General features: G+C 40.2%; 1 protein-coding gene across 1 annotated transcript in view; it reads left to right on the top strand.

The window, feature by feature from the left end:
- The first annotated feature begins 7 nt into the window (after positions 1 to 7).
- Positions 8 to 14,384, top strand: part of MRC1 (mannose receptor C-type 1) — a 76,955-nt gene continuing 62,578 nt past the window's right edge. The window contains exons 1-2 of the mRNA XM_036228158.1: positions 8 to 326; positions 10,864 to 11,265. Of these exons, the coding sequence (XP_036084051.1) occupies positions 266 to 326; positions 10,864 to 11,265 (463 nt within the window). The 5' untranslated portion in view covers positions 8 to 265. The remainder of the gene's footprint in view (positions 327 to 10,863; positions 11,266 to 14,384) is intronic.

Here is a 14,384-nt window from a genome sequence, read left to right as displayed (position 1 = left end):
GTCCGCTCTTCTCAGAAGTTAGCTTACGAAGCAAAGTTGTAACTTTGAATTCCTGTTTTTCCAACCACCCTCATGTGACAGGATATCTCTGTATTGGAGGTTTTCCCTAATTTCAGAAGCCCTTTAAAAGTGAGAGCTTCCTCCACCCTTGTTTTCAGCAGGCAGCTCTGAGGTGTGAGTAGGGGAAGGAGTGAGCCCAGGGGTGTCTTGGTCCCTTTTCACTCCCTCCTCTCCATCACTGGGAGAAAAGGATAAACTCTGGGCCATGAGGTCGGCCCTGCTTCTGATTTTCCTGTCTCTCATTGCAGTTGGCGCGCAGCTGTTGGGTAAGTCAGCCCCGAGGTGGAGGCTTTTCCGACACTGGGGCCTGGGGTCGATGGCACACCTTCCCTTTGGGGTCCGTGTTAATGGACTTTTAGCAAAACCTGTGGTGAGGAGGGAAGCAGAGCTCCCACGCACCTCCAGGTCTGCAGAAGCCTTCTGCCTCCGCCTGGGTGACAGGCCTGAAAGCTGGGTGGGGTGGGGGTGGGCACTCCTTCTCTGGGCAAAGGGCCCCCTCTGGCCCCAAGCCCCTTGGAGCTCCTTCCTTCCTCTTGCCTTCTCTCATCTCTCGCAGTTCCTTCCCTGCTCTATTCTTAGAGGGAGTTCCTCGGTGGTTTGTGCATTCGAGTTTTCAATTCACAGCATTTCTAACACCTGACTAGTATCTTCTGAGTGTTTCGGGCTAAAAGAAGGACAGCTCTGGTGTCTCTCCTCACGGCAGGTCTAAGTACGCGCCCACAGACCACATCCTTTACCTCCCACCCCCAAAGGCACGCCAGGTGATTGCCACAATTTGTCTTTTTTTTCGCTCTGTGAACTATTTTAATCATTCATAGTTTTTATTGCTAGAAATCTCCTCCGTGTCTGTAGTCTAAGGTGTTCAAACAGATTTATTCCTATTTGTTTTTTTTCTTCTTTTCTGTTTTTTTTTTTTTTTCCCTGGAGACTGGTGATTGATTACCCCTGACCGAGGAGGAACATATTCAGAGCTTTTCAAATTCTTAAAGACATCATGGAACCTCCCTTTCTATTTCTCTAGACCTAACCCGCTTGAACCTCAGAATGAGGGCTCCTCGAAGGGTTTTCATTCTGAGTTCTCTTTTTGAGATGACGTGGAAGGCATCTCAGCTTTGAATTTTTTGTTCCTGACCCCCCTTCGTTTCTCTCCAATCCACAAACCCTGTCTGCGTCCGGCCACTCTGCACGGGTGGCACTGTCCGCACTGTTGGGATGCTGGGGACAGGGTGGGAAGACGTGGGAAGGCCAAAGCTCCTGACCAGAAGGCAGCTTTTCAGAAACAGAGTTTTCGATCACGGAAAACGTTCAGTTATAGTGAGCATTAAGTAGTAGTGATTGTATTTGTAATTTTTTAAATTATTTTTTTGAGACCCACAGGCCTGGTCTTCCCAGGTGGTCTCCCATCCAAGTACTAACCAGGCCCGACCTTGCTTAGCTTCCAACATCAGACGATGATCGGGGTGGCATGGCCGTAGACAAAACTGATTATAAAAACACGAAGTGAAGGCAGGATGGTTTGCAGCCTGCCAGCATGCTACGTAATTTCTTTGTGCTTTAGTTTCCCTGTCTGTAACCTGGGGAGCTGAACCTTACCTGCCCCATTCACTGTTGCTATGATACAACGAGTCAGAACATATAAAATGCTGAGAACATAGTACGGCCGTGGTGATCGCTTCAGCAGTGTTAGCTATTAAAAGGACTGCCTTTTTGTGGTAATTATTTTTCCAATAAAAGCAGCATAGTAAGTATTAAAAGGAGTGGTTTACCAAACAAATAAAGCTGAGGAACGATTCCTAGAGCCTGAGGAGATATTCCACTTTAGTCCTGGCTACAAAACATCTCCCCAAGGACTAAGGGGTGCTAGAGCGAGGAGCTCCTTGACCTGGGTGTGGGAAGTCTGCAGTGGGGCGTGAGGCACCATCACGGTGTTCGTCTTGAAAGTCTGTCTTGCGCAGGAGCATTCCTGTGTTCTTCCTGGCGCCGCGGGGTAGAACTAAAACCAGTGAAAATCTTCTAAGGGTTGTGCTGGCTCAAATGGAATAGTTTGCTTAGGAGAATTTCCCTTAAAGGTCTTCAAAGAGAAGAGCTGGACCAACGGGCCAAGGGCTATTCTGAGATGCAGTCCCCAAACCAGCACAGTTCAATGGAAACATCATCGGCCACACGATATAGCCACATGAAAAATGTAGGAAGAAAAAGGTGACATTGATTTTAGGAATAGTTTTAATTTAACCCACTATATCCAAAATATTTTTAGTTGTTAAAAAATAAATTTTCAAAATTCGAGGTGTATTCTAGAATTTTTTTTAAAAAAAACTTAAGACACTATAATTCTTATTTTATCTTTTCTTGGCCCAAGCAGCACATGAATAGAGGTGTCTGGATAAGAGAGTACCTGCTTAGCAGTAGAATGAACAATATATAAATTCTCTGTACCCCTCTCCTGGCTTCCTACTCATTAAGAAACCCCACAGAAAAGTCTCCCTTCTTGCTGTGCTTTATCTCCTCTTAACCCAGAACTCTTCCCCCCTCCTCCCCAAGAGCGTCCCACATCATCAGCACCATGAGCATCCATGCTGTACCTTGAGGGACCCAGGAGGCCAAGCTCAACAGAGAAAGCCACTCTCCCTTTTTATTCTTTTTCTCATGCTGCTATGTTTTTAATTTGAAGAACTTTATTCAGAACCAACGTTCAGACCTCAGTGGGGATTTAATCACAGTAGAGATACAGTGAGAGTTTCTCAGACACAGAGGTTGGTCCTCAGCAGAATAGTGGAGCTTGAAATGGGATGGCTTGGTTCACAGGCGATGGCGTGTTGTAAACATAACGATTGGTTCTCAGAAGGAAAAGCACTGTGGCATTTGTGACAATTATCAATTTCCGTAGTGTAACACTCCCATCGTGGCTGATTTCAAACTACCAATGTGATGCCACTTGGGGCAGAGCTGAGAAGAAATGCAGCAAAAGACAACAGACTCTCATTAGCTGGTAAGAGTTAAAACAAAGAAACAAACAAACAAACAAAACTGAATTTGATTTCTAGCACATGCCCATGCTGCATCCAGCCTCCTCAGTTTACAAATGAGAAAATTAAAGTCCTGACAGGTTAAGTGATCTCTCTGGGGTCTCATGACTAGTTAGTGGCAAAACCTGTTTTGCATTCAGAACTCCTGACTCCCAGTGGAGAATTCTTTCTCTTAAACAGAAGCCTGGCATATTTGCTGAATGAGCAACTGACTGTTTTAATACCAATCTAGGATTTTTCTTCAAGAAACAATTCACCACTACCATTCCCTTACTAGTTTCAATTTTCATAAAAATTTCTTTGTAATATTTCTGCTTTTTTATTTCTAGTCTCTCATTTCTTTGGATGTGTGACTTATTTTAGATACCAGATCAAAAACACCGAGTTTTTATCATCTTTCTTTTTTTCAGTTGCTCTTCTTTTTGTCTATTTTTCTTGTTATTGTTGCAAATTCTATCTGCTAATCCAGAGGTGGAGATGTATGTATGTAGGGTATGGGAGATACAAGTCAGAAGACAATTGCTTTGTTGCATGACATTTCAGTGTCTTCCGATGATGTCAGACCTAATTTCTAAGTAGGAAGAGTCATCACTGGTTAAGTGTGAACTTTTAAGAATCAAAAGTGCTCAATTCAGTTAAAAGACGGAGATCTCTGTCTTTAAGAGGGAGCTGAAGATTATAGGTATCCTTTGACCCTCATGTCCAGAACCTTGATTGGCTAAGGGAGAACTAGGTCACTGAGGCCACAAGAGTTGTTGAACGAAGCTAAGTAGCTTCTGCGGTGGTTTGGCAGAGAGGGAGTTAAACTGATCCAAATGAGAACGGTAGTGACATCTTGCATCTTGGCTACCACTGAGCATTGTTGACTGGGAAAATCATACAGTTGAGCTGGTCCACAGGGAAGGCGAGTGGAAATCAGGTGGAGTGGAAGTGAGAGGAAGGGGAGAGAAGAAGGCGAGGGCCCTTCCAAAAAGGACTGAGACTGACATCAGGAGAAGGAAGGATTCTAAGACAAATCCTACCAGTTCCAAAGCAAGTTAAGGCTTGCAGAGGGTTTTCAAGACCCTTAATCACTTTAATTAATCACTTTAAGATCCTTAAGCAGATTTTTACAACAACTCCGTGAGGTGGGATGGGTAGGTGTTACCATCCGCCTTTTACTACATGAGGAAACTGAGGCTCAGTAGTCAACTAGCCAGGAAGGACCAGAGCTAATTTTTCAGCAAAATCTTCCTGTTTTGAGGCTCAGAAGTATGCATAATTTATCAGCTGGAGTCTGTTGATCAGGAAAGGCATAAATGTGTTACAAAACAACAATATGTCAAAGAAGGACTTAGTCCCTCTATTTGTGTCAACTGCTTAGACTTTTCACTTGGAGAGGGTAAGGGAGGGCATGAAGATTTGAATGTTTACTATGTGCAGAATGACATGCTGGGTGCTTTCTATGAATTATCTTATTTAGAAGTTCATAGCAACTCTCTCAGAAAGCATCGTGATCCCCATTTATAGATGAGGAAATTGAGGCTGGGATGATTAATTTAACTGAGGCAACCCCGAAGGACATACCTCTCTCCACCAGATCACCTGTCCCCGAGGCTGGAAACTCTGGGCCTCCATAGTCTCTGTCCTTCTGTTCCTCTCTCTGCTGCTGCAACTGCTCTCTGCTTTCTCTAGTCTCATGCTGTTCTGAACCATTTCACATTGTCTTCAAATCCGATTTTCCCAAGTTAATGAGGATAGCTAACTGTTCCAAGCACTTTACTTGGATGATCTCATTTAATTCTCACAACAACCAGCAGATCCTGTTATTTCCCCCCTCGTTTATCAGATGGGGAAAAGGAAGCACAGAGTAGTTTAGAAACTTGACCAAGGTCACACAGCCCGTGAGCAGCAAAGCTCTGACTATGTCATGCTCAGGTCAACACGATACGTAGAGACCGATTAATTAGTTGTTGCTATGAATGGAAGAAGAAAGAGTGGTGTAGTGTCCACTCCTTACCTGCGAGGCTTTGTTTATGTCTTAAAATTGGGGGAGAGGCTGGCATGCTGAGGTTGAAGATCTAGGAAAGGAAAGGGTAGTGAGTAGAGAGGAAGGAGAGGATGGAATCCAGGACACAGGGAATGAGATGCATAGGCCGAAAGAGATATTCATATCTTTAAGGAGAGAGGCTGGAAGTTGGCCTCTACTTTTCTCCTCAAAGTTGAAAGCCTTATTGGATTCATATTTGTACCTCCCCAAATGGCCAAATTCAGTGACTTACAATAGTAGGTTCCCTGAATATTTAATGAGCAAATGAAGGATTGAAGTGAAAAATAATTCTCAATTTTTCCCCCTTTTTTTTTGTTAAGTATTGTGAAGCCTAGCAATCGATCCTAATCTTCCCCCTGCCCTTAGTACTTGCTGTAGTTTTTTTGTTTTGTTTTGTTTCGCATATAGTAGGTGCATGGTAAATATGTTTTTTACTTAATTTCAGTTCTTTGGGGACACGTGCAGGTCTCATGCTCGTTAGCCAAGGCTCATGGACAATTTTCTGAGTTTGGGTCGCTGAGGACGCTGACCGCTGACAATGATTTGAGTGAAGTGGTTTATTTGGAAGCTGGCCCCCGGAAACACTGGCAGAGGATGGAGGAAGTGAGACCGGAAGGGGAGGCACTGGTAAAGGGTGGATTAAGGAGCCAGTGACCACAGTGGACAACTGGAGCTCATCCTTGCTAGGGTGCTCTGGGTGACAGTATAGCAATGTGCCTCAGAGTCATCCACCCAGGGTGCACAGGGCTTGAGGTGTTTACCGATCACTTCCCATTGGTCACTGGTCAAGTGCTACGCTACTCCCAGGGGGCATTAGTTCTCTGACCCTCTTGTCTTCATAGTGTGTGGGCAAAGGAGGCTCTGATGGCCAGAAAATGCCCCCAGGCCTGCGGTGTGGTACTGGCACTGGGGAGTGTGGCTGGCATGTACCGAAACAGTAAAAGGCAAGAAGAAATAAATGGGATTCTGATTGTATCTGCTACAAGGTACATGCTCACCTTCCTCGTATCCAGCTTCTCTAGCCCCAGAAGTTATTTTCATTTTTCTTCCAGTCAGTGTTTTATTTATTGATAGTGGGGAAAGCCTAAAAGTGTATGAGGGAATATAGCATATAATAGGTATATTTCTAAATAGTCACCTTGAATGACTCAATTTTCTACGCTAGTAAGTTTGGGAATTTAATTACTGGCTCAGTGTCATGGGATAATTTCAAACCCACTTAAAAGAAAATTCATGCCCATGTTATTGGATATCAGTTATTTTTAACCTGAGGTATTGGGTTGAAACTTATTGCTTTTTTCCTGAATGTGTTTTGAACTTTGATATTTCTGCTCTTGAATTAACCATAGCAGAGTGTGAGCTCAGTGTGGTGGGGAACTTGCTTCTTGCTTGTCTTTGCATCATTGCTAGTGTGGCACATATTTATTGAAAAATAAATGTGAGATTAGTAAGATAGAGTTAAGATGGAAGAAGGATCTCTTCAATTCTGTAAATAAATTTCTGAAGGAGACATACCTTTGAGTCCATAAATGAGATTGCAGAGAAATGAATATAGTTATCTAACTCTCCTCATTTGTTCAGCTTCTTTGTAGTGTTTTTATTACAACAATATAATTAGCACACACGAAAAAATTGAAATGTTTATACAAATAAAACATTGGTGTGGTTAATGGTGGCAAAAATGCACAAGTTGACTTTTGGTCAAGGCCTTGAATCACTTTAACAGGAAGGGTGACATTTTAAATCAAAGTCATTGCACAGAAACCATCATAAAAGCAAAACGACCTGTTGACTAGTTGGAGAAAAGAATAATGTATGAAGATAGGACCATAAAATGATGTTCTTACATTTCCTCGTATTGTCTGGCAAAGGCAATATCAAACTTGCACTGCTTCCTAATGTCAAAGACAAATAAAGGAAACAAGAATAGATAAGTTTGTTTTGAAATAGAAGCTTTTCATTTCCAAGTACTCCTTTCATAAGTATAAACATTTATATATTGCTCTTTGATAAAAATACACCTTCAGGGGGAAAAGTAACATTACATAGACCCATCGTCATTAATCAATTATTAAATAATGTATCTGAGTTACTAGTGAAGATGCTTCAGATTTAATAAATATCCTTTCATTCATTCAGCTATTACTTGTTGAGAGAGTATTATGCCCCTAAAAGAGAGAATACAATACTGAAGCAGAAAGATACAGTGTTTCCACTTATGGAATTTATATTGCAGTAGAGGAACACAGGGAAAACATAAGTAAACAAAATTCACACACACACACACACACACACACTAAGATGGTTATGGATATTATACAGAAAATAAAAGTAAAATTAAGTTAGTTGTCTTGCTAAGGAGTTGACACTTGAGCTGGGACCTTAATGAGCAACCCAAGAACAGGGAACTTGAACTATAAAGCTCCTAAAGTGGAAATGGGCTGGTGGTGTTTGAGGAACAGAGAGGCTCTGTGGCTGGAGGTGGTGAGAGAGAGAGGGAGGGAGGAGGCAAGGGCAGAGGGGTAGCCCAGCTGCATCAAGCCTTTAGTGAGCTGACTAATACTTATACCCTGATTCATTCACGCCTTTAAGTAACCAGGAGGCCCGTTGTTTTTTCCCTGTATGCTGCGGTACACTCTTGAAGGGTTTAAATTGTTGGGGGAAACCTAGTTAAAAACAAAATCTCCTCCCAACTTAGAAAACCTCTCCACAAAGCTGGAAGAAAAGGAGACCAATTTTATTATTGAATAAGCATTTGTATCACAGGCAGCCTGCTAAAAGAGTGCATAAACAGAAAGACATCTGATCCTGTTGTATAGCTAAGTGGAAACTACCCATGACATTAGTTTGTTTTACAATTAGTTTGTTTGCAACTTGAAGTCAGGTCACAAGTTCAGTCCATCCTACCCAGGAAACTGGGAGATCTGACGTTATCTTTTTTGGCGATTCTATTTCAAGGAGAAGACTAGAACAAGACCATGGTGATGACAATGATGAAGGAGAGAAAAGAATGACTTAGAGTATAGGTATTAGTCAGGGTCCTCCAGAGAAATAGAACCCATAGTGTGTGTGCGTGTGTGTGTGCATGCATACACGTGTGCACACACATGTCCGTCTGTCTACTGTTTATCTTTTGAGAGATATTTGTTTTAAGGAATTGGCTCATCCAGTCATGGAGGCTGGCAAGTCCAAAATCTTCAACACAGTGTACTGTGGAGAGAGACAACAGAGTCTGCTTTTGTCCTAGAGCGTGAGGGAAAGCTGGGAATCCAGGATGACTGCTAGGCTTTTAACTTCCGGATCTGGGCGGATGATGGTGCCATTAATGAGAAAGAGAAGATCAGATGTTTGTGCATTAAATACCATCATATTTAGAGCAAAATTAAGATAAAACTACAGATAGAAACTGAGTACATGAAATAAAAGTCAAATAAGTTTTAAAACCTCTGAAAGAGGAGCTCTATTTGCGCATGAAAATTTTCAAGCACCTTACTTTAAATGGCTGGTTACCCACTGGTTGGTTGACTGAATTTGGGTGGGTAACTAGTGCTGGTTACTAGAGAGTACAATCAAATGACTGAAGTATGAGGTGGAAGATATATTTATTATCACTGAGATGTTACTGAGCACAAGCACCTGAAAATTGGAAGGTAAGTCTAGATAGGGAAAAAATAGATGGAGTAGCAGATACAAATTACATGTCAAGGGCAGTATAGTTGAATTTATATGACAATGTTTTCAGAGTTCATTACGTTTTAAGGTTTCGGGGAGCCTCGATTTATATTTGAGTGTAGGAAATTATCGTATAACTGGTTTTTTTTTAAACCTTTTTTATTTTCTGATTTCCTCTGTTTCATTGTGAACAAAACTGCATATTATTAAAATTTTGATTTCATTGCAATGAAGAAAGGTTTTCATTTTATTATGCTAGGACACGGGCAGCTGCAAAATGAGATCAGTTCCAGACAGGAGTTCGTCTAGATGGGAGGAGATTTGGTCCATCACAGCGTGTCGAGTTGACAGATGTCAACTCCAGGGAAGCCAACAGAAGCAGGTGTTCCGAATGCAGTGTCAATTGAGTCCCGATTACAAGAAATCAAACTAGCAGAAATGAGGAACCCAGCCCAGGAACCCAGGCAGAGGTTCAATTAGGAATTAGGAACTCGGGTGAGACAGAGGCAGGAGAATTCTAACGACAGTGTTCACAGGAGTGGGGCAGGAGAAAATAATCTTTTGAGGCAAAGATTCATGATAAGGTCTGAGTCAATAGTACCAGAACTGACCTCAGTGTGTATACAGGTGGTGCTAACCTCACAGGGATGTTGAGGAAAATAAATAGAATTTGGCTCGTAAAAGTGCTTTGTACAAGTTAAAGGACTCTGTTAGTGGTACTGTTATTTGTTGTATTTCACTGGTGTGATTTGATGAAAAATAATGAGCACATTTCGTCAGACCCTCAAACATCTGTGACACTGGCAGCTCACTTAGAAAGAATCACTTAAGCAGAAGGTATTTAGTAAAACTTCACAAGAATTGTTTAACTTGTATGATGTCACAAAATTAAAACACTTTATCTATTCTTAAAAAAAAAATCAACAACGACAAGGAAAAGGGAAATGCTTTACATGCATTCGATTTTGAATTAAGGAAAAAAATATGCTTACCAGATTGTTTTTTCTTTTTTTGGCAAGAGGAAGTTGAGTTTTGCCAGCTAGCAGCTATGTACTATAAACCCTCTCTCTATATATTTATTTAAATCACCAGCCCCAAATGACAAGTAAATTTGTAAAGTTATTCTCACAAATACTAAATGGTATAAAACTTACATTTGCTTACCCTTTACTGCAAACTTCATAAATTATTACACTTTTGAATACATGTTTGATCTTTTTTACATAAAGGCTAGATTTAATATGCCAATGAATCAAAGTTAAGATTATATAATCAAAAGTTAAGATTATGTAATAGATATTAACTTGTCACTGGATAGTAGGTCTCTACATTACCTACTGTTGGAGGAGAAGACAAAACAAAACGAAAAGCTGTAGTCACCTATACCTGAACTACCCAGAAAACACTTAGTTCAAACATTTGCTGAACATAAAATGAAGGTAAAATTTCCTAAAATAAAATTCTTTTTTAAGTTACAAAAAAAACCTTCCTAATGTTATAATTAGAATAATTATGTATAAATTTCATCTCTCTTGAAGAGAGTAAGGATGAGTCAGGCATCACAGTTCGATTCCAGGAAATACATGTATTTAATTTTATAGCTTATTATGTTGATATCCCAATTTTCTTTTCTCCGATGGGTATTATTTCTTTCCCTATTATCTACTGTTTGTGTTTGCTCCATTACAATTAGTGTGGATTTAAGGCAGGTCTTTTCATAATGAATGAGGACATCTTGAGGATTTCTTGCCTGTCACTGGTAGCCACGTGCTCCCAAGAGAGTCCCCTCAACCCAGTCTCTCTCTCCAGCCTTAGGGATTCCCCAGAGGAGCTGGACTTCACGCATTTCCCCATGATCATAAGCCTCTAGGGAAATGGAAATGTTAGGCACTTTTGACCTAAAATATTGTCTTTGTCACATGTATCTACTTAAATATCCTTTCTTCTTCTTCTTCTTCTTCTTCTTCTTCTTCTTCTTCTTCTTCTTCTTCTTCTTCTTCTTCTTCTTCTTCTTCTTCTTCTTCTTCTTCTTTTTTCTTTTTCTTTTCTTTTCTTTTCTTTTTTTTTTTTTAACAGACACGAGGCAGTTTTTAATATACAATGAAGATCACAAGCGCTGTGTGGAAGCATTAAGCCACAGTGCAGTCCAAACAGCAGTTTGCAACCCTGACAATGAAGCACAGAAATTCCGATGGGTGTCTGAATGGCAGATTATGAGTGTTTCATTTAAATTGTGCTTGGGAGTGCCATCAAAAACGGATTGGGTCCCTATCACTCTCTATACCTGTGACCCGAAGAGCGAATTTCAGAAATGGGAGTGCAAAAATGACACACTTTTGGGGATCAAGGGAGAAGATTTATTTTTCAACTATGGTAATAGACAAGAAAAGAACATTATGCTTTTCAAGGGATCAGGTTTATGGAGCCGATGGAAGATCTACGGGACCACAGATGATTTATGCTCTAGAGGCTATGAAGGTAAGAAGCACCAAATTCTTTACCTTTCTGTCATGTTTTTCTCCTCTTCTGAGTTGGTAACTAATTCAAGACAATAAGCATATTCTTGTTTAGTCTGTACTAAAAATATTAATTGATAACTTTTGTGTTTTGAACTATTTTGTTCTATGAGAACTTGGCAGTGAATAAACATGTTAACAAGTCCTCAGCCTGTTACCTATTTGTAGTTAATGGTAAGAAATTATTTTTTTACCTTAGCTAAGATTCTTTTTAAATATGAGTTATAATTTTTAGAAATTAATTTTCATGGTAGTCTTTGACTAAGAGCCTCCTGTTTGACATTATACAGTTGTAGTGATAAATGACTTTTGCAATGTTTTTTTTTCCCTTTGGTTTAAGTTATGCCTGGAGAAATGATTCACGAAACAACATTCTTTACCAAGTCGGATTGCCTAAAATGAACTCTTGACATTCCCTGACAGTTTGGGTTTCAAAATATCTCTGATTTTTTACCTTATATGTATTTAGAAACTGTAATAATCAGAAGAGTTGAAAGCTGTGGAATTAATCCATAAATTAATAAGCAGCATATATATTCAGCTATTTTAGAAAGTGGTAGCACCAACAGAGCCGGAAATAATTTTACACGTAGTTGGTACCTTAAGCTCTTGAAGGTTAGATAAAAATCAGAGCATTTAGTCTTCTTGTCTTTTGGCCAAATTTCATTCTCTGGTGGCTGCACAGAAAGAAACAAAAGAAAACAAAAATGCAAAAGAACTCGAAGCCCTTTAGAAAAGCTTTTTCAATCAGATGGTGTCATTACCACATTCCAGGTTTGGACACTTGGTTACTATGAAGTGTTATCTAGGAAAACCTCAAGGTCAGAGAAAGAGCTGGACATTTGGGAAAAGAGGTTACCTGTTTTCAAAATTACTGTGTTATTGAGGCTGCAGAGTTTAACCTAGCAATCGTAGCTAGGCAGGGCAGAGATGTTCAGATCTCTGCAAGGTGGTAATTTGTCAGCTTTCCATTTTCCTCCTATATAAAAAGGACTCAGAGTAGGAATAGAAGAAGAATGCGGAGGAGGACTCAAAAATAAGTTATCCTGAGGCATTTATTGAACAAAATGTAGGTTTAGAAATTACATGAGAGACAACTTATATTGTATAACCTTTCAGGAGAAACTCGAAAGAAAATTGCAGGGCACGATAAGGGTGAACAAGACTTGACTGAGTCAAACTGCACAAACAGGACAGTAGTCCTAATTGAAGGATTCAGTGCCAGGAAAATTGGTACTAAGACATCGAACTTCTTATTTTATTTTAAAACATATTACTGAGGTTTTGTAGCTCCCCCAACCCCTCTCTCTTCTGTTTGTTTTGAGAAAAATATACATAGGGTACTCAAACTTGAATATGTTTTAGAATCACCTGGAGAGCTATGAAGAATGCAGACCCCAAGCTCCATTCCCACCCAGATTCTAAATTAGCAGATTAGGGGAAGGACCTAGGAATCTTTTGAATTATCCCTATGAACACCTGGGTGGTGGGATGTAAATAGTCCACAGACCACACTTTGCATGCCTTCCGACTCCCTCCCAGTACTAGAGATGTTCCTGCAGAAGATCTAGCCCTTGGAATCCAGTCATTGGAGTACACATGATATCTGAAGACAGTGCCGGGAGAGTGTATGTTGAGTCTCCAAAGAAAACTGACTGAGACCAGGGGTGATTTTAGAAAATACGGAGCCAGAATGGTAGCCATAGAAGGATCTGAACATTGTCTGAAAGTTTGGACCACAAGAGAAAGAGCGAATTGACTGCAGTTATGTGGTTTGTCAGTGCGATAGGTGGAGTGGAGTCTGGTTCTTTTGGCCTCATCCGTGCTTCATTAAGTAAATTGAATTAGTCCTGCAAAATCCATTTCTGATTGACAGCTACAAATTCAGCACTGAAAATTTCTTGGCTAATGTAATGAAGAATACAACTAGCCCTGAGGTGGTCTTAACAGGCTTTCTTCAGATGAGGAAACAGGTACCCAGTGCTTAAGAGTGGCATAATTATTTCTGAATCCTGCATGTTTCTTATACAATATATGATTTGGAAAACGTCCTGTAACTTAGTGGGAAAAAAGTTAGAACTGAGCTAGCTAATAGACAAAATAATATAATAATAATTTTGAGCTATTTGAAAATAAAGTTAGCTTTTAAAGAGGACTGGAAGAGCATAACGAGTCAAGTCAAAGGAAAGGAGGTGAGAAAATTACATTTATTTACTCTTAATAAATGTTAGGTGGTATGCTACATGCTTTACAAAGTTAATGTTATCTAAATGAACTTTTAAGATGTGTTTTAAGAACTTTCTAAAGTCATAGAATTTACAAAACGTAATTAGGAAAAGAGTATTCCTACCCAGGACAAATTTTGAACATCAACTGGTGGCAGGAGGCTAAATACTTCAATATCGAGGGTCCTTACCTGCCAAAGGAAATATCCCTACGAAGGTAGAGACTTTAAACATCCTGGAGAATGTGAGGTGACTTAGTGTGGTTGTCAGTGGAGATTTGAGCTTCCCTGATCCTTTCAGCTTAAACCAAACCATAATCAACAATGACTCTATATTTTTTCAGTTGTCCTTTCCAGATGAACCCAGAGCTTCCTATTTTGATCTGTTTAAATTCAGTTTTTATGAAAAGGACAATATTGATTGTTAATGATATTTTTCAGAGATTTTCTTTCTTGGTGTGGATTAGAGCGATGCTCAAATTCCTACCCTGTCGAGGGACTCAAGTGGAGGCTGGTTTGACAGGAAGTGACTGGAGGGGATTTAAGTATCGATTCTGTGTTTGAGTTAAACAGCTATTAGGTTAATCTCTGTCTAGAGATTCTGTGATCCTGTGCTTCCAACCATGAGGAAGGATGGCCTCTTCTCTGTTTTGGAGGAAATGCAGAGGTCAGAGCTGGTGTCAACTGGGCTGACTACTTTTGCCTCAAAGAAGAAAGAGGAAAATCTGTTCCTAAAGACAGCAGAGTTGAAGCAATGGTAGAATTACCTCCGAATGCAGAGTATTATACATACCGAGCAAAGAGTGGGGTAGAGAGAGAAGGGAAATTAAAGGAATTCCTGCGTAGGGACAGCAAGT

Source organism: Rousettus aegyptiacus, unplaced genomic scaffold, assembly GCF_014176215.1.
Source record: "Rousettus aegyptiacus isolate mRouAeg1 unplaced genomic scaffold, mRouAeg1.p scaffold_m13_p_10, whole genome shotgun sequence".
Taxonomy (NCBI): domain Eukaryota; kingdom Metazoa; phylum Chordata; class Mammalia; order Chiroptera; family Pteropodidae; genus Rousettus; species Rousettus aegyptiacus.
The sequence above is the reverse complement of the archived record's forward strand: the minus strand, read 5'-3'. Positions and strand labels throughout refer to the sequence as shown.